At 40.6% G+C, this 26,461-nt stretch overlaps 2 protein-coding genes across 4 annotated transcripts; one reads left to right on the top strand and one right to left on the bottom strand.

Annotated features, from left to right (window-relative positions):
* Positions 1-860: 860 nt before the first annotated feature.
* LOC101477427 (uncharacterized) lies at positions 861-24,727 on the top strand. Of its 3 annotated transcripts, XM_012916956.3 has the most exons (10): positions 861-1,020; positions 4,124-4,510; positions 12,219-12,338; positions 16,817-16,873; positions 18,797-18,943; positions 19,058-19,225; positions 19,454-19,582; positions 19,940-20,285; positions 20,363-21,086; positions 22,459-24,727. In XM_012916956.3, the coding sequence occupies exons 1-10, from the start codon at positions 975-977 to the stop codon at positions 22,492-22,494; spliced, it is 2,160 nt and encodes a 719-aa protein (XP_012772410.2). In that variant the 5' UTR covers positions 861-974; the 3' UTR covers positions 22,495-24,727. The 3 variants fall into 3 exon arrangements, with proteins under 3 accessions (XP_012772410.2, XP_023010481.2, XP_023010482.2); XM_023154713.2 differs by lacking the exon at positions 16,817-16,873; XM_023154714.2 differs by lacking the exon at positions 19,454-19,582.
* On the bottom strand, positions 7,521-10,128 carry LOC143419809 (uncharacterized). The gene is made up of 3 exons (XM_076887370.1): positions 9,725-10,128; positions 7,896-9,343; positions 7,521-7,798 (listed from the first exon to the last, which is right to left on the bottom strand). The coding sequence occupies exons 2-3, from the start codon at positions 9,337-9,339 to the stop codon at positions 7,521-7,523; spliced, it is 1,722 nt and encodes a 573-aa protein (XP_076743485.1). The 5' UTR covers positions 9,340-9,343; positions 9,725-10,128.
* Positions 24,728-26,461: the final 1,734 nt, after the last annotated feature.

Raw genomic sequence — 26,461 nt, 5'->3', positions numbered from 1 at the left:
GAGCGCTGTAGTAGAATGAATACATTAATGAATAAAACAATACCTTTGATTTCTAAACACTAGATGGCAACGTAGAACCTCCCAAAAAGCTGTGTTCATCAGCTGATAACCAAAATAACCTGCACTTCCGTTGTTATCATTAAAGTGATTACTGAGCTTTTAACTAAGGGTGGGAAAGGGTGACATATTTTCAACAGCAACTTTAATTTTATTTTACTCACCGTGGTTAAGACTTCACTGCCGCCATCCATTGTTGCAGACGCTGGAAGGAACTGGGAGCCTGTGTAAAGCTGCACAGCTGATAGTGAATATGGCAACATTTGAACTTCAGAATAAAATTACAATCGGTCAGTGGTGAAAATCTTCCCTCAGTAACATCTGAGAAGCCATGGAGGTGATCTGCTTTTTTTTTTTTTTTTTTATCTCAACACGTTTTACTTCAAAATGTCACAATATAAAACTGTTACAGGATATTAGATATTAAAAATATTGAGTGATTACAATACAACACCAGAATAATATATTTTGAAAAAGGTGGTTACTACTGAATATTTTGAATATTTATTATTATTTTTACATAACCTAAATACTGAGTGGAGTTTGGAACTTCGTCTGCAGTCGGTGAATAAATGTATAATGAACTGAAAATCTTGTCTAAAGTTATCATTTATTTAATGTAATGTAAATTTGTATTTATATAGTCATATAGAATGCTCTCCATGACACCCTGAGTAAACTAAAATAAATACACTACCGAAAAATGTTGGCTTAACTGGGTTTTTATTTTTCGAAAGCAGTTTCCGGAAGTCGTCTTATTTTGATAAACTTGCCGGAGGTTCCGCTTTTGTGGAGACGCCGTCCCGTTAAGTGCCAGTTAACTGGAGCCTGGATACGGATCAGGGGCAAGAAGGAGGCGAAGAGAAGACGGCACTGGTCAGAAAACAGTTACGAAATTCAACTCCAAGATTTGGAATATGTTGTCCTCCCATGAGTGCTGGATTGTTACTGTTTTTCTGGCAGGTAAGAAAGAGGAGCATTAAAAAATTCCAATGTGATTCCCGTGCGTGTACAGCGCTGCAACAGGCTGTTTAACTGAGATTGGAGTAACGGTAACGTAGTCTTTGTGGATAAGTAAGGTGCCCTGCCTACTTTGTGGGATAATGACTCTATGTAGTGGGGGGAGAATTAAGCATTTAGATGCAAACATTTCCCCTCACGTTAATAGTCACATCAGTTAACCTTTAACTTGGGTTTTAATGCTTGTAGGTCCGCTGAGCTAGCTGAGCTGCAGTCGACTGTTTGTGGGCTTCAGTCATGTGTGAATGATCCGACCAGAAGCTTTAAAGGAGGCTGTGGATTAGGAGGTCTAACATCAGACACGTTTACTGGGTCTAAATTAGAGACAGAGAAATCCCTACAATACTTAAAAAAACAAACAACAAGTAAAAATGTTTACAAATGACAAGTAAAACTAGAAAACTGCAGTTCATCATTTTTATTTATGTCCTGATCCATGCAAAGTGACTGTAATCAGGAGTGTGTGGAATATTCCATAAAACACCTACATTCTTTGTTACAGTTTATGTAACATGTTTATGAAATTTATAGTGCTATATAGACACACTGGAGCTGCCAGCTATAAGTACATGTTATGTGCTTTAAAGTTGTTTTTTTAAAGTGCTATCTTTAATCAAACCGACATATATATTAATTATATTAATTAGGGGTACCAACATTATTGACTATGACTGGAGAACAGCTCTGAAAGAGTAATGGCAAATCATTTAAGAAGCAGATTTACAGATTTTTAAGTGCCACATGTTTTCATCCTATTCTTTTCACATGAAGGCAACACGTTTGACCGACAGCAGGACAAAACATTTGCTAGCCACTCCCATCTCCTCAGTACTAATATCCAAAACACAGAGCCCCTCCTCTGACTTTTATTTTCTCATCTGGAACAAGAAAGGCTCTGAAAACTTAATAAAGCCAGGATGACCCCACAGTCTGTGATCCCGGAAAGAGCTGACTTGTGGGTTTGTTTGTTTTTGGGCTCCAGTTCTTAGAAATCAGAGTGAGGTTCCCACCTGAGGAATTTATGTTTCAGCAGACTTTAGTTTGAGTCAATTCATTGCTTCATTTATTTAAAAACCTAAGACTTTTACCTGAAAATATGAGCTGATGATACTAATAATAAAAATAAATTAGAGGACAACTTCAAATATTCAGTGTACAGGTATTTAAAACAAAGAAAATAATCATTTTAAATCTGATAAACCAGAATATCTTTCGCATAATTGAATTAATGGTAAATACATGTAAATAATGTGTCATTTGATTTTTGGTTGATCAGCTAACCAAGTGGTCCCCAAGCATTTTGCAGCATGCTGAACTTCTGAATCCAAAAAAGTCCATATCAGTCAGCTGACTAATTGTTCCTGTTGTACTAAATAATGTAAAGTAATGAAAATAATGTAAATAAATTGTACTAAGCCATTGTTTAACATTAGAAATCTCAAAGTTCTCCAAAACCACAGTAGATAAATCAAATCAATATTTGGTGTGACCTCCCTTTGCCTATAAAACAGCATCAGTTCTACGTACACTTGCACACAGTTTTTGAAGGAACTTGGCTGGTAGGTTGCTCCAAACATTTTGGACTAACCACAGATCTTCTGTGGATGCAGATACACGAAGAGACATCCTTCTGTCTCTTCATGTAATCCCAGACACACTCAATGGTGTTGAGATCAGGGCTCTGAAGGGGCCATACCATCATTTCCAGCACTTCTTGTTCTTCTTGACGCTGAAGATAGTTCTTAATGACTTTGGCTGAATGTTTGAGGTCGTTGTCCTGCTGCAGAATACATTTGGGGCCAATGAACAAAAATGTATATTTCTGAAAGCATTCTTTGTTTACAGCATTTTTTCACACCTGCCTAAAACTTTGTGCAGTACTAATAGATTATTCTGTTGTATTCTCTTCCAAACTGAGCGATCTTTACACACAACAGCTTTCACAAGGGTGGTATGCTTTAATTGAGCTTCAAAAGATATATGTGGGTATGTTGGAACTCTGGTATAATATGAACATTTGTGTAGTGTTTCTGTTGCAGTTGTTACACTGCTAGTAAACACAACACCGTGCTTGCCCTTGCTGTAGCTTGTTGCATTTTGGATAAATTCACTCAGCTCTCTCCCTCAGGAGTGGGCGTGCTTCATTCTCAGTAACAGAATGAAAATAAAAGGGCCGGGTCTTGATTAAGCCAAGTCCCCTCCCTCTTCATTCCTACCTCTGCCCTTCTTCGCTGTTCCAGTCCTCCCACAGCTTGGCTTGACACATATACACAAATGCGCACATATGTTCTTGGGCGTGTGTGTGTGTTTTATTTCACATGACTACCTCTCCTGTGTAATGTTGTTAGTGGACTGTCGATCCCAGGCCCACCTTCATCATGTGACCCTGAGTAGCACAGCTTCAGATGCCCCACAGCAACATCAGGCCAGCTCAGAGTCAGATTTCACTGAGCTGAAGCAACTCAAACCAACACACACGCTGCTTCATTTCATTACAGCTAAAGGAGGAAAGAATTCTTGGGAATTCTTTTAAGTCTGCTGGTATATCTAGATGACGTCATTCACCATCCTCTGGTAGCATGTTTTTCAGATATTTTTAAACTCTGCAAACAGGAGCAGGTGTCTCTTCAGGGCTCTATTCAGTATCTGAATCATTGTGTTGCTGTCTGCAGTGGTGTTCCTAAAATAGTGAGGAGGAAAAACTATCTTTTAACAGAAGAATCCTCTAGCAGACCCAGGCTCAGGGTTCCATTTGCCATGGCTGACAGAGTAAATTGGACAAAATGTAACAACATTGTAGTAGCACACTGGGGGAGTGAAACGAGGTGAGTGAAGAAGAAGTGCTTAGTGGTCTCACGTGAATTCCCGCATTACAGCCTAACTGTAAGCTTAACCACAAAGGAAAGGTTTCAGTCTAATCTTAAAAGCAGAGGGAGCGTCTTCCTTCTGAATCCAAACCGGGAGCTGCTCTGCAGAGAGCTGTCAATGGATTGTTTTGAAGAACATCTCTCACACTTTACTAAGCCTTCATCATCTTCTCCCACAGGTGTCTTCCCTCCATCCAGCTCCGGCGTCCAAGTGTTTGTGAGAGACGAGAAGAAGTATGCTGTGCTGTTCCAGTCAGTGGTTCTGCCGTGCCAGTACACCACCGTGTCCTACCAAACCGCCGTGGTGCAGTGGGTCTACAAGTCGTACTGTCGCGACCGCACCAGGGATTCATTTAACTTTCCCGACAACTTGGGCGGAGGTCTGGGTGGAGGAGGGCTGACAAGCGGAACGGGAGGAATCAGCAGAGGGTACGAGAAGGGGATGACAGCCAGCTACCTCGACTGCTCTGACAACAGTCGGACCGTCCGAACTGTGGCTTCCATCTCTGGTTCCTCAGTCACATTGTCAGAGTACTACAAGAACAGAGACATCTCCATCATTAACAGTAAGCGTCTGTGGCACTACCTATGGTTGTGTTTTATTTTCTAAGATACAGTGGGGCAAAAAAGTATTTAGTCAGCCACCGATTGTGCAAGTTCCCCCACCTAAAATGATGACAGAGGTCAGTAATTTGCACCAGAGGAACACTTCAACTGTGAGAGACAGAATGTGAAAAACAAATCCATGAATCCACATGGTAGGATTTGTAAAGAATTTATTCGTAAATCAGGGTGGAAAATAAGTATTTGGTCAATAACAAAAATACAACTCAATACTTTGTAACATAACCTTTGTTGGCAATAACAGAGGTCAAACGTTTACTATAGGTCTTTACCAGGTTTGCACACACAGTAGCTGGTATTTTGGCCCATTCCTCCATGCAGATCTTCTCGAGAGCAGTGATGTTTTGGGGCTGTCGCCGAGGAGCACGGACTTTCAACTCCCGCCACAGATTTTCTATGGGGTTGAGGTCTGGAGACTGGCTAGGCCACTCCAGGACTTTCAAATGCTTCTTACGGAGCCACTCCTTTGTTGCCCGGGCGGTGTGTTTTGGATCATTGTCATGTTGGAAGACCCAGCCTCGTTTCATCTTCAAAGTTCTCACTGATGGAAGGAGGTTTTGGCTCAAAATCTCACGATACATGGCCCCATTCATTCTGTCCTTAACACGGATCAGTCGTCCTGTCCCCTTGGCAGAAAAACAGCCCCATAGCATGATGTTTCCACCCCCATGCTTCACAGTAGGTATGGTGTTCTTGGGATGCAACTCAGTATTCTTCTTCCTCCAAACACGACGAGTTGAGTTTATACCAAAAAGTTCTACTTTGGTTTCATCTGACCACATGACATTCTCCCAATCCTCTGCTGTATCATCCATGTGCTCTCTGGCAAACTTCAGACGGGCCTGGACATGCACTGGCTTCAGCAGCGGAACACGTCTGGCACTGCGGGATTTGATTCCCTGCCGTTGAAGTGTGTTACTGATGGTGACCTTTGTTACTTTGGTCCCAGCTCTCTGCAGGTCATTCACCAGGTCCCCCCGTGTGGTTCTGGGATCTTTGCTCACCGTTCTCATGATCATTTTGACCCCACGGGATGAGATCTTGCGTGGAGCCCCAGATCGAGGGAGATTATCAGTGGTCTTGTATGTCTTCCATTTTCTGATGATTGCTCCCACAGTTGATTTTTTTCACACCAAGCTGCTTGCCTATTGTAGATTCACTCTTCCCAGTCTGGTGCAGGTCTACAATACTTTTCCTGGTGTCCTTCGAAAGCTCTTTGGTCTTGGCCATGGCGGAGTTTGGAGTCTGACTGTTTGAGGCTGTGGACAGGTGTCTTTTATACAGATGATGAGTTCAAACAGGTGCCATTCATACAGGTAACGAGTGGGGGACAGAAAACCTTCTTACAGAAGACGTTACAGGTCTGTGAGAGCCAGAGATTTTCCTTGTTTGAGGTGACCAAATACTTATTTTCCACCCTAATTTACGAATAAATTCTTTACAAATCCTACCATGTGAATTCATGGATTTTTTTTTTTCACATTCTGTCTCTCACAGTTGAAGTGTACCTCTGGTGCAAATTACTGACCTCTGTCATCATTTTAAGTGGGGGAACTTGCACAATCGGTGGCTGACTAAATACTTTTTTGCCCCACTGTACTGTAGGTCATACAGCAGCACTTTTTTGTGGCATAACAGGCTGAAATTGAGCTCACCAGCATTATAAAAGGAATTACAGCACGCTTGCTTGCAATTGGCAAGGGCTGCAAAGGTAAAATAATGTCAGAACGATATTTTCAGCATCACAGATTTCCCTCAGTGCATTGATTCAGTCTTATGTTCTTCTTTCTTGTTTTGCCAAGCCTGGCAAGGTTCATAAAACCCACAGCTTGGGCACAGGCTCACCTTTCTCTCAGATTCCTTAATACCTAAATATCCAAAAGGAACAAGTCAGATGCTGCAACATGTGGAGTCTATTAACCTGTTGCTAAAATCGGCATACTTTTTAACACTTTCAGTTGTTCTGAGTGTGAATACTTTTTCAAAACCATCTTTTCAGAGATCAGCAGAGATGTAAAATACATATATAAATATCTGAACGCCGTGTATACAGGATTGTGTGTAGTTGTGTGTGCCTGTATGTGTGTGTTCTTGTTGAATACAGAGAGGTAGTCTTGTGTGCCAGCCTCAGATTTATGAAGCTTCTTGAAGAACTGGCCTTCTCTTCACGAGCCAGGGCTACAGACAAAAGAAATGGTTTTCACGCTGTTCACTTATTCACTCTGACCTCTGACTCCTCCCTCTGATGTACCTCAATGTCCCGCTTTTAGTTTCACTCTCTTGATCACTGGACATCCCACCCTACCAACAGTCACTTCTCTCAGTGTAAGGCTCTTTGAGTTCTCTTCTTCTCTTCTTGCCTCTTTCTGTCCCCACTCCACCTCCTATAACGAAACAGGTCAGTGTTGTAAATGGGCAAAAAAAGTGAAAAATTTCAACCTTGTTGCCTTTGGAGTAGGGTTGCAAAGGGGCGGAAAATTTCCGGTAAATTTCCGAAAAGTTTCCGGTAAATTTCCATGGTAAGTTAAGCTTGGGAATTTTGGAAATATTCCATATTGGAAACTGTCCATGGAAATAATGGGAATTATGGAAATTAATGGGAATTTAGGAGAACTAACTGGGAATATATTATTTCCAAGCATAAATATAAACAGAAATCATAAGAAAACCTCCATGCAAAATGTTTTCAACAGATATTTAATTAAACAGATTTATTTGTAAGTACAGTAGAATAGAACACGTTTCAATAACTTGTTTCATGGATGAATAAAAACAGAAATGTTGAGTTCAATATTACCATCCCCTAACCCCGCTCATTCAAAAATGCCCCCTGTCCAAAAATCTCCACAAAGTCCCATTCAAAAGGTTAAATGAAAAATGCCACTTATCCTCCAAAACGTCCCATTAAACATTCAAATCTTCCTTCAAGCAATCCTCTTTTCTCATTTTTGCTCAGTCAATAGACTCTTCCTGGACCTCATCATCATCCAACAACATGTCCACTTCCTCAGCATCCAACTCTGAGTCTTCCTCTTCAGTGTCACTTTCCAGCTTTGTTGAGGATGGCTCTGTGTCAGGCTCAAAGAGCCGTAGGTTTGCCCGAATGCCGACCAGCTTTTCCACTCTCACATTTGTGAGCCTGTTGCGAACCTTTGTGTGGGTGTTCCCAAACAGTGACCAGTTGCGCTCGGAGGCGGCTGATGATGGTGGGATTTGGAGGAGGATGGAGGCTACAGGTGCAAGGGCCTCAGATTCACATAGTCCCTTCCACCAGGTGGCTGCAGATATGTGCTGGCATGACTGCCATATTCCATCCCCTTGCCAAACTGCCTAGAACTTTGCCTTTATCGAGACCCAGGTGGTCAGACATGGCTGTAATGACCGCATAGGCACCGTTGATCTCTTCCCCGGAAAGTATGCCCTTGTCATATTTGGGGTCCAGCATGTATGCTGCTGCATGCACTGGCTTCATGCAGAACTCCCTCCGCTGTTCCAATGACTTGACCACAGCCGTTTCCTCTGCTTTCAGTAGTAGGGAAGTGGGCAGAATTGTCTGGATTTCTTCTTTGAGTTCTGCAAAAAGGCACTGGACATCTGACAAGATGGCACCATCCCCCTCTATCTTCGCTATTGCTGCTGCAATAGGTTTGAGGATTTTCTGACTGCTAGATACTCTTTCCCAGAACACATCATCCAAGATGACCTTCTTGATGTCACTGTCGATGCCTACAGACTGGGATATGGCCATCTCTTGCAGAGACTCCTTTCCCTCCAGAAGGCTGTCAAACATGATAACAACACCACCCCATCGCGTTATGCTGGGAAGCTTCAGTGTAGTACTCTTGTTCTTTTCCTTTTGCTTTGACAGAAATGTAGCGGAAGTTACTTGTTTGCCTTTAACATATTTCAGAACTTGCTTCACTCTCTTATTCAGAGTGTCCATTGTTTTTAGTGCCATTATGTCTTTTAGGAGAAGGTTTAGTGTATGGGCTGCACAGCCAATAGTAGTTATATGAGGGTAGGTCTCCTCCACATGTGCCCAGGCAACCTTCATGTTGGCTGCATTGTCAGTGACCAGTGCAAAAACCTTATCTGGTCCAAGGTCATTGATGATCACTTTTAGCTCATCTGCAATGTATTGGCCTGTGTGTCTGTTTTCCTTTGTGTCTACACTCTTGTAGAACACAGGCTGAGGAGTGGTGATTATGTAGTTAATAATTCCTTGTCCCCTGATATTGGACCATCCATCAGAGATGACTGAAATACAGTCAGCTTGGTCAATGGTCTGTTTCACCTTTGCTTGAACTCGACTGAACTCTTCATCCAGTAGATGAGTAGACAATGCATGTCTGGTTGGGGGAATGTATGCTGGTCGGAGAACATTCAAAAATCTCTTCCAGTACACATTGGATGTCAGCATCAGGGGTGAGCCAGTTGCATAGATTGCACGAGCGAAACACTCATCTGCGTTTTTCTGGCTAGTGTCATCCATAAAATCAAAGAATCCTCTGATGCCAGAGGGACCAGGAGCTGATGAGTGGGTATCTGACTCTGATACAGCTGAAACAGATTCATTTTCCCCTTGAGTGGAATTCCTGGCTGCTGCATGTGTTGGGCCTTGAGGAATTTTTTTGCACTTTGCAATGTGCTGCTGCATTTTTGTGGCATTCTTCACGTACGTCTTATCACAATACTTACACATATATACAGATTTCCCTTGTACATTAGCTGGTGTAAAATGTCTCCACACATCAGATAGCGCACGTGGCATTTTTCTGTAAAATAAAACAAGAGCTTGTAAAAATGCTAATGCAATGCAAGAGATCGTAATAATACAATTGCAATATGATAATAAACAGATATAAATAGTAAGGCTAGCTAAACAACTGGAATGATCTTCAAAACAAAACAACCAAATGAGGAAGCTAGCATCTTCTTTATGTTATACTAGCTATGGCTTATTTAGCATCTAACAGATGCTAGCATTTTATTTAGCATCTAACAGATGCTAGCATTTTATTTAGCATCTTATCAGATGCTAGCATTTTATTTAGCATCTTATCAGATTGCTATCTACCAGATTAATACATTTTATGTGATATTCACAATTTAAACATTTAATGAATATATTTTCCCATAATATCATCAAAACTTACCTCACTTGTTAAGTCCACAGGCTCAAATGTGTGCCTTTAATACTCTTTGTCCTTCAGGCTCAAAAGTGTGGTCCATGTGTACATGTGATGGAGGCATGCACAGTGCCAGTAGGTGGTCTCAATAGCCATGCAGCAAGCTTGTGCTCTGTACATGTGATTAAGGAATGGCATGGATATTCAAGTGTATTTGAATTGCATTTGTTTGTTTTTGTCAATATTATGCTAAAATATACTTTCCTCAACTATATTTAAGTTCCCTAAGAAGAGCCAACCTTCAATTTTGAAAATTCCCACTTTATTCCCATAAATTCCCGTTAATTCCCGTTTATTCCCATAAATTCCCGTTAATTCCCGTTAATTCCCATGGAAAGATTCCATCTTTGAAAATTCCGGGAATTTTGCAACCCTACTTTGGAGACGCCCAGTCATCCATTCCCATGTAATCCTATTCAGGGTCCCAGGGAGGTTGGAGTCTGTGCCAGCATGGACTGGGTAGGGGGTGTTCTGCTAACTAAATGGCGTACATGGTACGCACACAGTCTAAAGGAAATTATAACATACTCTGAAGACAGCAAGAATTAAAAGAAAAGAAAAGGAGATGTAGTTTTAAATGAAAAAAAGTAGTATTAAGTAGTAAAAGTAGATTGTATTCCAGACTGGTGGCAGCTTGTCTCTCCTCCCCTTCCTCAGTTAGCAGGAAAAGGAAGTGAATTATACAACCCATTTCCTGTCTGTATTTATATGTCAACCTCCTCACAATAGAATCATTGGACCAACATTGTCTTTTATTTTGACTCCTGAGCCAAATGGAGCAAAGTCTGCAAGCTAGTCATGTTTATGCACATGGCTCTCCCTCTTTACATCATATCACCATCATATTACATCTTACACCAAACCCACCCTCTTATTTGGTGTTCTAGCTAAGCTCCGTGATTTTCCTCAACTGTGACAATGGACAATGACATGTTCCTTTTATCACTAGATTTCTATATGTAACATACAATCACTGTTTTTTTTATTAGGTACACCTTGCTGTGCTGGGTTGGACCCACTTTGCCTTAATTCTTTGTGGCATAGATTCAGCAGGTTTCTAGAAACATCTCCCATTCCACTGAATTGAGATCTGATGACTGTGGAGGCCATTGTCATGTTTAAGAAGCCACTTATTATATATTTGAGCTTGTTGACATCCTGGTACAGGTACATCATCCTGTGGGAAACAGCCATCAGAAGATGGGTACATTGTAGTCATAAATGGTCAGCAGCAATACTCATGTTGGCTGTGGGGTTTAAATAATGCTTGGGTGGTACTGAGGGGCCCAAAGTGTGCCAAGAAAACATCCCCATATCATTATACCATTACCACCAACCTGTACTGTAATATATCTATATATACAGTATTATAGATATCTGTATACCTATATTATTGCTAATATATATTTGTGATATATCTATAGTATGGCTAAAGCTTCTGGATGGATGCAAACTGCATTTCGTTGCCTTGCACCTGTGACATGTACAATGACAATAAAGTTGAATTCTATTCTATTCTATTCTACTGTTGATGCAATGCAGGATGCAGCCATGCAGCAGTGTTGTTTATGCCAAATTGTGATTGCTACCATCTGAATGTGGTAGAGAAATTGACAATAAGCAATCTTTTTCCAATCTTACCGTTCAACTGAATACGCTACGTCCAAATGAACAGAATCAACTTTTTGGGATTTCCTTACCTGGATGATTGAACATGCATCGAGACATTAAATCACCTTTCTTTCCCACTGAGTTGTCTTCATACCTAAATGCACTGAGCTGCTGCCGTGTTATTGGCTGATTTCTTAGTTTTGTAACAAGAAGTTTAACAGTTCTACAAAATAACGTGGCTAGTGAGTGTAGACGATTAGCTTGGACCTTTAAATCCTAACTGTATTTTGCTCTTTTAATGTGTCAGGGATTTTCAAATATGCTAAATGACATTTTTCTGAATCCTTTCACAGTCATGGAAACATAAAAACAAATAACTTCATACATTATCCTGAGCTCACAGACAATATACTGAAAAACCTAACTAGCCTACACATATCCCTGAACTACTTTGCTACGCAGACTGTGAGACCGGCCTTATTGCCCAACATCAGTGGCCACTTCACTAAGAGACCATTAAGTGGCTGAATGGAAACAAACCTGCTGCCAGGCTCTGAGATCTTATTGAAAGCTTTTCCACAATGGCAGTTAGCCTAATTAATGCTTGTGGTATTCAATGAGATGTTTTATCGGTGTAATGTGTGTAGTACTTTGTATCTGAGTCTTTGAACTTTGTAGAAATGCAAACAAACAGGGAAGATTTATTCAGGGTAATAATTCCAACCATGCATCATTCACGTGCTTTTGAAAGTCATGCTTTTTTAATTATCATTATTATTATTATTATTTTTGATTCCAGAGTGCCAAAAATTGTAAGACACTCGTTTTTCTTTCAACTCCCCCAATTCAGAGGCTGACCTGAGGATAGGAGAGGTCCAGTGGGGAGACAGTGGAGTATACATCTGCAAAGTGGTCATATCTGATGATCTGGAGGGACAGAACGAAGCGTCTGTGGAGCTTTTGGTTCTTGGTGAGTTGCTTGTAATTTACATGGAATTTTTAAATGAAAGATAAGAACTTGCAGTCAAAACTAAGAAGTGTCATAATTATTGATGTAACCTGCAAATATATGTAGCTTGTAAATCAACTGAAACACTGTGTTAAAAGTCATTGATTTCACAGAAATTTGTACAATGTTAGACTTAAACTAAGTCCTTCAGCGTCACTGTGTGTCTGCACACGTGTGTATTTTGAATGTATCAGTAAGGTGTTGTGTTACAGTAACAGTGTACTTGTCTTTGTTCACTTACATGTTACCAGAGAAACTGTTGAGAGGCTATGTAGCTCTTGGTGTCTTAAAACACTCAGGCTGAACTTTTGTTAGGCTGCCACTCAAAGACTTATGTGTATGCACAAAAGGACACAGTCTCTCTCACACACACTCACACATACACAGAGGTAATCAGCAGTAAGCTTTTACAGTTTCCTCTTGATAGAGTGAATTCCACTCCATAGTTGTGTTACAGGTTCCATAACTGTGAGTTTTCACCCTGATGTGATAGACCCTAAATCCACCATGGTGCTAAAATGCTATATTTTCTGGTTTTAGTGTAGCTAATATGGCATGTGAAGCGCTTCTTGTGTCTCCATAACAACAGTTGAGGCCACAGTGAATGGCTGAGGGGGATCTTTTGTCTTTTGAGCAAATGGGTTCACAGCAAAGAAGACAGGGAAGATTTAATGATTTGGAGGAGGGTCGGCAGAGCACAGTGATAGACAATAGATGAGGGTGATGCTAATGTGGGCCTTTGAGAGCTCAATCCTGCAGCCGAACAGTCTGGTTTTAAATTTACAGTCAGAATACTGATACAAAATTTTCATTAAAAAACAAAATGCACAGAGAGAAAATAATTCAACAATTTTCTGCTGCTTTTCTGGGTCAGCTAGACTTGCCTCTTTTGGTCAAGCTCTGCTAGTCCACGTTTCTCATGTGGTCTCTTTTGGGACTTTGATATTGGTTTCATTTTTCAGTTCCAGATGTTATCATTGGGCAAGGACGTGTTAGCTAACATTAGCTAACATCTGAAGTAACATATTGTGTTGATATTTGTAGTTTTCCCCCTTCAGATAAATTTTGACCAGACAGGTTTCATTAGATAATACAGGCTTTTCTGACTAGTGTTGGCTTACCCGCTAACACAGATAAATTCTCTGATACCCGCAGCCGGCTTGCTCACTAACGTTGTTGCTGGCAATCCACTATCTAAAGCCATGCCAGTACTACTTTTGTCATTTTTTTCTAAAGAATTTGTGTTGTACTGGGAATCAACCACTTCACTGATTAGTGAACTCTATTTTAGAACTGCTGTCAGCTTAAGAGCAGCAGAGAAGGAACGAGGTGAGACACTGGGTATAAAGTATAAGTGTCACATGGTTGGATTTTTACACAAAGTCCGGCCTCCATCCTTAAAAAAGAAATCAGTCCATAGACTATAAAAGGCAACTGAGAGGGTTAGGAAAGGTAGATATACAGTCTATTTGGATATTTACAAAAATAACATCTAAGAAATTCACAGTGCACATTTACGATGGAGTATTAGGTCACATTATAAAAAAAAAAAGGAAAATCTATTTTGAGAAAAAAGTCGAGATGTGAAGATTACAGTTGTTGTTTCAAGACAAACTGCTGCGGTTGCTATACCCGCTGAGTTAGTGAAATCGTACTTCAGAATTGGTTTCAGTAAAAGGAAGGAAAGAATTTCTCTTTTACCTCATAAACACAGTGTGATGATCAGTATGAGGACATTGAAAAGATGATGAGTAATATATTTATTTTTCTTAATCTGGTCCTAATACTTATTGATACATATTTAATGGCCTAAAATGCAAAGATTTGAATTATTTTATTGTATCTAGTTTATACATATTAATGGAAAATTCTAGATACATGGTTAGTGTGATAGACTGATCTCTTGAAACTGTTCAGACAAGTTTGATTTAACCCTGACTATAAGCCTACAGGAAGGAAGGGCTCAATATTGTCTGGTTTTAGTGTGTGAAAACAGCCCCAACATATAGTCTCATTTTCCCCATACATTTAATCTCTGAAGGAGATGTATATATGGCTTTGTTAAACGGCACCTATCAGGATCGCATGTAGGGTCAAGTATGCAATCCCTGCATATCTGAAAGAAAACCTTGGTTTATCACCAGTCTTCGGGCAAATTCAGGATTTAGTAGAAGCTGGACAAGTGCTATGCTTCAACAGCATGAGAATCACAGAAGACAGCAGCAGATAAAAACAAAAATTGCAGCGGTCTGAAGTAAAGCGATATAAATGTCGACATCGTTTTTAAATGCAATAACCTTAATAGGTTTTTTCTGTTTTCAAATCCAGCAAAGAACATGTATAGCCTACTAGAAAGATATTAAATAAGGTATGTGCACTGTCAGCTAGAATCAGGCCAAAGTAGTCCAGCTTGCACCCTTTCCAAACTGTCTTTTTATACTTACCACTCCTTTCCTCTCTTTGCCAGAATGACACACTCAGCAGCAAAATACCAGTGCTTGTTTGTATCACACACTCATATGCTGGCTTTTTCACTTGCGCACCCAAACCAAACACATTCACACACATTTCTGCACCAGCTCGTGACACAGTTCCTCTCATGTAACATGTTGTATTCAGACATTTGTTTGACTTCTTCTTTAAAAATGTGTTAAGGAACATTTGAGAAATTTAAAAAACAACTAGTAAACTAGTATTTATTTTTTATCTTGATATGACTTTGAGTGACTGAATGTAGTGTAAAGCGCTTTGGGGTCCTTAGGGACTGACTAAAGCGCTATACAAATGCAGGCCATTTACCATTTACTTTAATCTGTCTAACCCTAAACTTAGGGTTAGACAGATTAAAATGATCTAAAATCGATTCAGTGCAATTCAATTTTATTTGTATAGCACCAAATCACAGCAATAGACATGTCAAGGTGCTTTACATTGTAAGATCCCTACAATAAATTGAAGAGAAACCCACCTCAAATGACCCCTTATGAGCAAGTACTTGGCGACAGTGGGAAGAAAAAAACCCCTTTTAACAGGAAGAAAACGCCAGTGGGACCAGGCTCAGGGTAGGCAGCCATCTGCTGTGACTGGTTGGGGGTGAGGGGAGGAAGACAAAAGGCACAAACTCTATATGTAATATTATCGACAACACATCAGCCTTAACATGCATCACCAAGCACACTGCCATTTTAGTGGAAAACATTAAATTAAATAAAGAGTAAAATTGTGCAGTTAGGCATCTAACGTATGTCTTTATTTCACCCCAATAAACAGTGCTAATAAAGCTGGCCTGGGATTAATGTAATTATTAAGTTCTTGGAAGAAAACGTTTGCTTAATAGGTAAATTGTTTCCAAAATGTTACAAACACAGCATAAGAAAAGTAACTGTATAAATAGGAATCAGTAAAAGAAGAGCCATCTGGAGTTCAGATTTTAGATGACATTTTTAGTGTTTTTTGCTGTAGCAGCGACCTCAACAGCCAATCTTCACCATTTGGTTGACCTGAATAGTTGGAGTAGTTTGGCATTTCAGGAAATACTTCAATATTTCAGGTGCATCTTTCAGCACTATGAATGAAGATATTTATAGTTCTTGAAGCTAAAAGCTACGTGATACACTTGACCTTTCTCTAGTAACTTTTGTCGGCTTCTATAAAAACAAAGTCTCATTGACTTGGCAGCTATAGTGATGAGACTCGTTCAAACTCCAGTCTGTTTTCGTTTTTTTTCAGCAGTCAGACAATCAATCTTCTAATCAGTTGATTTGAAATGTTTCTAGAGCAGGGACCATAAACTGTACGCCGAGGGCCACATACAGCCCACTTTGATCTTAAGTGTGTCAGATCAGTAAAACTTCCATTTCTGTCAGTGTAAAGATGTTTAACTACATATTTAATCCCTGAGATCTAAGAAAAAGACATGTCATTTTAATAGTAAATCTCAGCTTTTCACCGTAACAATAAATGCTGGTGATGTGTAACAAAGTTAAAGCTCTGGTAGCTCTTTTCTGTCATTTAATTGTTTATCTTTGCTACTTTGGTGTGATATGAAAAGCCGTGGGGAAAGTTTATATCACTAATAGAGGCTGTAAAACATTAAAAATACAGTTTAAAGTAAAAGATTTGGATCTTCCTTCCTATTTTCGAAAGTTGTCTTGTGGACTGGATTGTTGTCTCTGCCAGACCAATTCAGACCCCTAGGCCTTATGTTTGACACCCCTGTTCCAGTGAAAAACCACAATGTCCTCTCATGCATGCTGTTTATCTGTCTATTTTCATTCCTTCTTCGTATTTTGCTCTGTCTTTCTCTTAAATCACTTTTAATGCATGCATGCCGCTACTGCAATAACTTTCTTTGAATCAGTCATTTCAGTTTATATCAACTCCATTGCTTCTCCTCTCTCTTTCCCAATCTCCTCTCGTCCACTGTGCTCTCTCTCCAGGTTTCTCAGGTGTTCCTGAAGACCTCCTGCCAGACTTTGATTTGAAGATAATGCCAGGTAGGGGCTTAGTGCATTCCCCCCCTGCACCTGCTTTCTTTCATTCATACTAACACTGCTGACTGCTCAGACTATGAATATAGGAACTATGTAGATGAGTTTAAGAATAAAAAAAGATCACTTTTTACACCATGTTCAGTGGTTCCTGTGCTAATATTGCCTGTAACACTGTCTAACCCAGTGACTGTTTTCTACAGTCAATGGTCTAACCTGTTCTTCACCCACAACATCTAATAATGCAGCAAGTGCTGGTGATTCACCTTCTTTTAACTCAGAGACTCATCCACACCCATCAAGTAATGAGCTGGTCGTTGCTCCCACTAAGATGAGCTGCTCTGGAAAACAGCTATTATGGTCATTAAAGTTATTTGTGGTTGTGGTCAGCAAGTATTCCCACACCATTCGGATAATATCCAGTCAAAAACACAGTAATCTAAAGGAGAGGAGGGCTTTATGATGCATCGGATTCTTTTGTATAAATGTATAAATGTGCAGATTGTATGGAAGCAACTCCCAGCATGACTTGCTGTCCACGATGACTCCCACAGTGTGCGTGTGTGTATCTGTGCGTGTGTTAAGGAGTCATTACGGTTCCAAACGATATCACATAACAAGCAATTTGGTGGTAGCAGCCAAGCGTTCAGTAAACTGTCCTTTTCCTTCCTGTAGCAAAAACAGGTTTCCTGCACATGAGTGTGTGTTTTCTTCTGGTGTCCTTTAGTTTGTTTGTATGAGAGAAAACATCTTTAGTTTTATATTGTTAAAGACTTCCTTATCTGCGCTCGCCTTCCCTTTCCTTTGCCTTCCCCCCAGACAGATACATGTAGGTTATCTCTTGTACTCACTTTATCCTTCTCTCCAAAGCTGTGGTATTTAATAACAGTTTGTACAATCATTCCTTTTTCCTGTAACTCATATTCCAACTAAGATGTCATTTGTTCCCATTTTCCTATCCAAAAACAACCCGACAAGGTTAATAAGTGCAAGAAAATCTACGAAATCTACGAGGGGACATAAACTTGCAGCTTTCCAGCCTTTTGTTCCTTTGTGATGTCCCAGTGCGCTCCAGTTCACTTTTCCTTTTTCCTGCTTTGACAGGAAATACATCACATTAAAAAATGGTAGAATTAAATCAGGCTACACACAAAGTCATAGATGTCAGTGTTTTACCTTATAGAGAAATGCTGCTTTAGTGATTAAAATAAATCTGTTAGCATGACTCCTTGGCCTGCAGTTGTGATGAATAAAAGTGTTAAATAAAATAAAAGTTCTGAATCTTCTGGTAGCTCACTGGTCAGACTGTCCTGTAATTATAAAACAGAGTTCTGTTAATTCACAACAAATGTTTTTGTCTTACCGAACAAACCTCCCCTGCCATTTCTAGATACAAAGTAAGTAGATACTAAAAAAACAAAACCCTTTCTGTCATTTAATTGTTTTTCTGTTACTTAGTTACTTTGGTGAAGTATGAATGTAGCCAAAGCTGAGCTAAGAAAACAGTTGAAAGTCCAATATGTATGCTCTCTTTCACATTTACCAAAGCCATGCACTGGGGCTGGATTGGAGCCTGTGCTGAGCCAATTTTAGTCCCTACCTTTTTTGACACCCCTGCTTTAGAGATTATATAAACACGGATGAAGAATAAAGGTTGCTGCTGATAATAACATTTTTAGCCTTCAGTTTCTCTCAGCGTTACATTTTACGGCCATTGTGTTTATGAGCAGGCTGCTTGAACTGTTTTACACTACTTTTTCATTTTTAAAGGTTTTTTGTGTTTTGTTTTTACTCATTATTTTTCACGTGGCATTCTCAGAATACAGTATGGCTCCAGAATGATCAAATGAACCTGATCCTGTATCAGTGTGCTGAGTAGGACATACGTATTTATTTATGTGCAGGATTTTGTGCTGTGTGTGCTTGCAGAGTGGGTGTTTGTGGTGGCAGTGGCACTTGGCAGTGTGTTATTCCTGCTCTTGATTGGAGTTTGTTGGTGTCAGTGTTGCCCTCACTCCTGCTGCTGCTACGTCAGCTGCTGGTGCTGCCCCGACACGTGCTGCTGCCCCAGACACTGTGAGTATGAACACACACTCAGAAATGCACAGGTTTGTGCTCGGAGAACTGACGCATGTCTGAACAAGATTATATTTTGCTTTTTTTTCCCTTCTTCTTCTTTTTTTCTTTAAGTGTATGAGGCAGGAAAAGGTATAAAGACAACCACCTCCTCACCTCAGACACCTCCCTACCCACCGTATTTCGTCTCTGGTGTCCCGACCATGGTCCCAATTGCTCCTCCCTCTCTGGTGGACAAGATATCTTCAGTCCCCGGCTCAGATGGGACCCTACTCACAGCAGGTGGGGACTTACTCGTGATTACCTGATTGCCATGTGTTAACTATATTTTTTGTCATTTGAGCTAGAAAAAAAAGGTTAAAAGAAATGTAGTCAGCCCGAATGTCCCTGTGATAAACTATTTGTTATTTGTTCAGTTTATGGTAAAGTAGAAAAACACCAGTATGGTCCTCAAACTAATAAAACACACATCCAAGTTCCCTTTCTGATGACTCGAGTGTGTATCTGCAGTGCCCGTGCACGCTGTAGGGGTTCCCTACCGCGTGCCTTCACCTCAGGATCAGGATTCTCTCAGGGTGCTGCAGTATGTAGAGAAGCAGCTGGCTCACTTCAACCCTGCCAGGTCCACCAGCCACCAGTGTAAGCCTCATAAACCTGCTCTGTGGCTTTACTGTACTACTAAAGTGTTCTGATGCTGTCTGCAGCTTTGGTAGTGTCTTTTATTTGTTTTTGTCTTCTCTTGGCATGACTCCCTGCACTCAGCAAATCTGCCTTCTGAATTTCCTCTAGTCTGGATGTTATCTAGTTGCCGTTTTGCATGCCTACTTCCCTGAAAGTGTATTTTTTTTAATGACTCTCACTTCACACTTAAGGCAGCTTCTTTAAAACCTTGATGTTCTTCATCTGCAGGGTCTTGTTCTGGGAGAAGGGCGCTTTTAATTCATTTTTTGGCAGGTGTTACTTATTTGATTAATTCATTAATTTTGTTCTATCTAGCCTGTGCCCTGTCTGAACTGAGCTCCCTCCATGAGGGAGAAAGTGGCTTCCGCCAAACATATCGCAACATCCAGAAGAACGCTCTGCCAGCCATCCCCGATCACGACACTCAGCCTGAACCTCAGCGCTACCGTGAAAACCGCAGTCCGGAGCCACAGAGTTACCGCGATAATCCCCCATCTCCCCACCATTATCATGATGACCCTGACCCAGAGCCTCGCCACGTACGGGACGAGCCTCTTCCTCCGCGCCGATACAGCGATGACCCTCCATCTTCGTCTCAGTCGCGCAGGCCCGGACGGAATCAGCGGCAACAAAACCACAACAATGAGGAAAACCACAACAGGTGGAGGACTGTCTGAATACACAGAATGCCTTATGCAGAGATACAGGCGTACACTTAACTCATGTCGTATTTTACAGGTGGAACCCTCGCTCTGAACATCTTCAAAGAAAAACATACCGAACTGCAGGGCGAACCGGCTCACTGGACGAGCTGGAGGAGTTTGCTGCTTGTTACAAGCAGAGAGGAGGCAGAGGGGCAGAGAGGAGGGACGAAGAACAGCGAGAGTATGAGATGGAGCATCTGGAGTACAGCCGATACCCTTCTCACCGAGTTGCCCCACCTCAGCATTATCACAGTAATGAAAATGAGGTTGAGGACATCAGCGACCGCGAAGAGCAACCCAGGCGGATCAAGAAAAACAGACATGACATCAGCCCACTACCTTCACCCAAAAAGAGGAGGGACACGTCAGATAGGGAGCGCACTGTCCCACCTCCTCCCACAGCAGGTCCACCTTCAACTTCTTCTCAAGAGAAGGACTATGATGCTACCTTCCTCAACAGCCTGCTGGAGCGTAAAGCTAAGTTACGAGGGGTTACCCAGGGGAGGACTGGGGCCCGGGGTGATGAAGATTCAGACACACCCTCGAAGAGCAGCCTGAAAAAGAGCAGCGGGGAATCCAGTCGGCACTGCAGTCGCTCACCTAGTAACAGGCCCGACGCAGATTTGCTGCCTCCTCACACGGAGACAGAGCGAGTAAGAACTGACAGGTCGTCACCAGGAAACACTCACTCCCCTCAGCCGCCCGTTCATTCCTTAGCGAGTCACAGAGAAGATCCCAGAAACAAGTCCAGGAAAGTGGTGAGTAACATCGTGAATTACTGGGATTGTATGCAAATTTAAGGATTTAAAGTATAGAGTATATATTCAATATATTTTCTTGGTACTGGTGTGTAATTAATGAATACAGACTAGAAAAATGATAACACTAGGCTAGCTTCAAATCACTAAACACCCAGTGCTGTATTTCCCCATTGTTTGAGGGTGTTTCCAATAACGTGCACTTGGCTAGGAGCCCACAAAACTGTTGAGGAACTCATGAGCTTAGAGATCCTGTACAATAGTTTGAGGACAAAGTGTCACGTTAACAAGGGCAGTCGAACACAGCAGCCACTTCATTCTATAAATAAAGAAATAATTGATCATTCTGGTTTTACGGATTAGGTTAAAGTTCTTTTCAGTTTCTAGAAAAAGTGGGCAGAGCTAAGCAGAGCTTCATTCTATAGCTATAGCTTTAGCTGCTTATCTTTGGTTAGCATCTTTAACATTTTCAGCTTGGTAAAAGTGAGGGTGTCTCATTCGGTTTGTTGTTACAAACGTTTTCGTGGTGGTTGTCCCCACGGTTTACTTTGGGAAACTTTGTGTCTTCGCTCACAATGAAGAACTCGCTAATAGCCACAACCCCATGCTAGCAAAGTTTGGCTGCTCATAGCATATGGCTGGGAGTATGCTACCAACTATTTGTTCACCCTGCTGTGCGCCTGTTGCATTTGCAGAAAGTCTTGAAATGAGGCACACTGTCTGACTCCGGTCCCTGGCTGGTCGATTTCTGCACCTCAAATAAAGCCAACAGTATCTAAAATATGCAGAAATTGCTAATGTGGACTTGCAACTTTTTAGGCCTCAAAGTTTCTGTGCGACCTGAACTTGAAGAAAGCTCTAGTTGAATTATACACAAAAGCTAATGTATTTTATAATTGAAAATACCTCATATTAAAATGTCTTCTTCAGGGAACTGGCTGGGAAAGAGTTGAAAAAAGGTTTGTAGGCCTGTAGTAAGTGTTGTTGTTGTACCTTTGGCAGGTCAGGTTCAGATGCTACCAGAATGAAAACTAGGTAGAAGATTCTGTTCTATCTCCAACTCCACTATAACAATAATAACTGGTTGTCTCCTTACTCACAAACCTGGGTCAAAATGTTATATTGTGTCAAAGACGTCTTCTACAAAACACATCGATTAAGAAGAGTCAGTGTTTTGACCTCAAGTAAGGTCTTGAAACGAATCTTCAAGTGATCTCACAAAAGAGTTGAAGGCACTTTGTCCCAGGTTCCACTTCACCATAATAACCACGTTTGGCTAATGTCCACTCTCTCTTTACTGCCTCACACTGTTCAATAAGATATGCTATGTTGTTGCTTTGATCATTTACACTTTTTTTTTTGTCCTCATCAGAGCACTCTCCTCAGCCGAGACTCCCTTATCGTCTGATGGACTTCAGTCTTCAGTACAGACTGAAAGCGTTGTGCAGCCTTGATGCACTACAGGAACTGCTTGTCAGCTGATAAAAGATGACAAACTTGGATTCATAAAGATAACGTCAAGGACAGCAGACTGTGGGAGAGCTGAATCAGTACTGATGAGTGAAGACAAGGACAGCAGAGGCACCCGAGATTGTTACTCAGCTGCTTGTGATGTCATGGTGAAGTCACTGGCTGTGTGTTATGTGGACTAAGACTGAGCTAATGCGTGCAGGGAGTATGACCTGGACCGTTCCTGCGAGCAGTGTGCTGTTGGTCTCCCCTTGTTCCTGTCAGAAAAGGCTCTGAAGCAGAGAGATTTACGTTACACTTTCAGCACAATGCATGCATTCATTTCCATCTGATGAGTTACGTGAATGAAAAAGAACTGCTGTAGCATGACAACGGTATGACAGCACGGTTGTTGTAAAGGACCACTGTGTCATTCTGTAGTATATTCAGGGACTAAGGCACCTTAGTCAGAAAGCTTCTGCAGCAGTAATCAGTATTACCAAATGTTTACGCTTATTTATTTTATGGGACAGTGGACATTAATGAAACGACAGTGTTTATGTGTCAGAGCTCAACAGCTATTGTGGATCCATCATCTGAATACAACTAAAATGACCAAAGGAGGTAAAGCTTTTTCTACTTAAAATAAGGATGAAAATAGGAGAAATAAGACAGTGCTGACAATGTGCAGCAGCAATCTGAAACAACACAAACAATTAAAGACTGTCAACAAGTTGCCCCGTAGTAGATCGAATGCAGAAGTGATACTGACTAACAAATTCTTTAAACGCTTTAGCTTCCCTCTCATCAGAGCTGAGATAAACACACTGTTCAGCACCAAATCACTTAGAGGCACAGTTAGTGATTAGATGGTGGACATAGTGGAGGTTCTCAGAAGTTAGAGAGGAACAAAGCAGAGCTACACGAGAAGAATATCTGACATAAATTCCAAATGAATGGTAACTTGTGGTAACTTCGACTGATATAGTCACTTATACAAATGAGGTTTGTAATATAAGGTTTAATTCCACGTAGCAACATGTATCAGCTAGAAACGTCTGAATTGATTTAGTTTCGTATGTCTATTATTAAAAGTTTATAGCAACAGGATACCTCAGAATGGGCCTCTTGTAGATGGTTACAAATGTGAGCATTAAGCTGTCTGCATATAATCTGTAAATGACCTAATATGACAGAAATCTATGCATTTTAAACATTTTAAAATACCTGTTAAGTCTGGATAAAAAAACTGTATTAAAAAGACAATGATTTTTCATCACTGTGTGAACGAAACACCCTGAAAAGAAGTAGAAGCACCAGAAGAGGCCTAATAATCTGTTCCCAAACAGCAAAAGTATATTTTGACGGTGAGAAATAAGAAATGGTTTTGAAAATCAGTCATAACTGATAAAGCTGCACTGACGCAGCACTAAAGTGATGAAGGTGTGGACTAACCTATACTGACCTCTGACCCAAATATGACCCACATTTGCTGTAGCATTAGCAGCGGTGATGCAGTTAACCCCAGTGCAGTTTTGTAACATTATCACTAATGACGGGTATATATTTACATGATACATGCTAAAACATGATTCCCATCAAAATATTTTAATATACAACAGTACATGACAAACTGAAACTGTATGAAATTAGTGAAAAATTAGGGAATCGTTAATGACCCCCTCCCCTCGCAAAGAAAAACGACAACAACAACTTTTTTTTCCACTATATGAATCCCATTGGAAATTCCCTCCATATTAGTTTTAGAGATTTAATCATAGGTCAAGATTATTATGCGACAGTAACATTACTTTGTGGAGCTTTCCCTCCTCTAATAAAAACATGTTACAATTTATAACTAAAAGTTACATTTTGTATTGTCTGTAAACATTTAAAGGTATTGAACTGCAATTTGCCTTTGAACGATTTTTGTACTACACTTTTGTATGGAACTCTTTGTGCACGTGGTGTGTTTGTGTTTAAAATTTGTAAATGATCTTGTGTGTGTAAGCACTCAAGTGCGTACATAAGATGAAGTTTGTATTTCACCATAATTCAGCCATTGCTTATCAATGTTGAGTGAGCACTTAAACCAACTCAGTGTTATCAGCAGCCACACACTAAGCGTGCTTTATGGAACGGTCATATCAAATATTTTGTTCTAATATTACACTGTCCAGTAATTCATGGCTCCCATGTTGGTGACATCTGTGTAATTATTTTTTTAATGGTTGGTGGAAAAATTCTCCCTTTGTTTTCTCTTGTGTTTGGTACAGACAACTCTGTGTGCGGGAGTTAGCAGGAGCGAGAGAGATGACTCTTTATTTTTCTGTTAAGGAGACAATGTGTGATTGCGTATGACTCATATCTTTGTTCATTGTTTTAATCACAGACTTGTAGTCTTGACTACACAGCTGGCTCGACGCTCACATATCGGGTCTTCCAGCTAAGCCGCAGATATTGTCCCTGTTTGTCGCCGACATACCACATTTGTTATAATTGCAGACAATAGGTTGCTAAAGTGCCTAGTTGCAGGGTGGCAAACATTAAGGCCAGCAGTGTTTGACTACGCAGCAAAATAAAGTCCGCAGAAATAAAACTCCAGGGTTTATTGAAAGTTCAGATTATTTGTTTTAAACTGCAGAGACATCAGTGGAATGAGGGTGTTTCTCTATCATGCTGCTTAGTATTTCTGTTGCGTCGGTATGCAGACCTTACTGCCTTTACTGTGTAATTGTAGTTTCTACTTCCTTTTGTGGATAAATATTTTAAACCTTAACCAGAACGTTGAGATTATAAAATGTTGTCCATCTAAAAACATGTCTGTGTAAACAAACCAATAATAGCCATTTATTTGTTTCCATACTAATCAACACATCATCAAATCTATAATCCTGCATAAGAAATACTTTAATTGGAAGCTTTTTCTTTCTTTTTTTGGGTTTATTTTTGTTTGCGTGCCAAGCCGACGTCAGTGTGTTGCGATTTCTGTTATCTGGCCACACCTCCAAAGGGAAGGTTTAGCAGGTGAGGAGCAGCCAGTCAAAACAAAGGTGGCTTTTAAGGAGGGGCAGCCTTGGAGATCCAAGACAGGTAGAATTATGCTTAGTTTGCACTATTACACTTGTGTCCGTTTTCATTAGTATTTGCCTACAGAGAGGGGCTTTCAACCACTGCAGATATGTTCCCGTTGAGTCCTCCAAAATCCCAGCTGCACATCGCTCAATCTAGATGAAGCACAAAAAGACCATCAAAGACCAAAAAAATAGAACATGAAGGGTACAAGCAGCGGCTGCTGTAGACACTTTTCACTTGTTGTATAACTTCATTCTTCACCATGGGTGGCTGATGGACCAACAACAGCACAAGCAAGATTAGCCCACTGACTGGTTGTACCACATATTTTTGATGCAGTTTGACTTTCTGCCCACAGACTGCCACCACTGAACCATAATGTTCCCATAACACTGTGATTGCTGCATAAAGGTTCAGTACAAATAAATAAATAAGAACTGAACAGTAGAACTACTCTGGGCCAAAGAATGAAATGTTCCCCTTCATGTCTAATTCTTTCTGATAAAGACTTAAAAAGAAAAAGACTTACTTAAAAGTGGCCGTGTAGCACATTTACATTACTGTTGCACTTTTACCCAAGTGAAAGATTTGGATACAATTTGTAATTACTTAAGATATTAATAGGAAGGAAATAATTCACTTTTTGAGCTATTATTCTGTGAGTTTATGTGAGCTCCTTCACTGCATGCTTGTGATGGGAGGGTTCAGTGACCACTCACAGCCTGTGAAATGTCAGGAATGCTGTTGAGCAACTCTCATCTGTAATGAAGCATGGCTGCAAAGGAATATGACATCAACATACGCCATAGATGGATCTTAAAGGTTTGGTGTGGATGGAAGTAATTAGCTAC

The sequence above is a fragment of the Maylandia zebra genome, linkage group LG1, assembly GCF_041146795.1.
Source record: "Maylandia zebra isolate NMK-2024a linkage group LG1, Mzebra_GT3a, whole genome shotgun sequence".
Classification (NCBI taxonomy): Eukaryota; Metazoa; Chordata; class Actinopteri; order Cichliformes; family Cichlidae; genus Maylandia; species Maylandia zebra.
The sequence above is the reverse complement of the archived record's forward strand: the minus strand, read 5'-3'. Positions and strand labels throughout refer to the sequence as shown.

Coding starts and splice junctions, on each gene's coding strand:
- LOC143419809 (XM_076887370.1), bottom strand. CDS start 9,339: ATGCCACGTGCGCTATCTGATGTGTGGAGACATTTTACACCAGCTAAT. Junction 7,799..7,895: donor TAAAGGCAAAGTTCTAGGCA/GTTTGGCAAGGG, acceptor TTGCACCTGTAG/CCTCCATCCTCCTCCAAATC.
- LOC101477427 (XM_012916956.3), top strand. CDS start 975: ATGTTGTCCTCCCATGAGTGCTGGATTGTTACTGTTTTTCTGGCAG. Junction 4,511..12,218: donor AGACATCTCCATCATTAACA/GTAAGCGTCTGT, acceptor CCCCCAATTCAG/AGGCTGACCTGAGGATAGGA. Junction 19,226..19,453: donor TGGGACCCTACTCACAGCAG/GTGGGGACTTAC, acceptor GTGTATCTGCAG/TGCCCGTGCACGCTGTAGGG.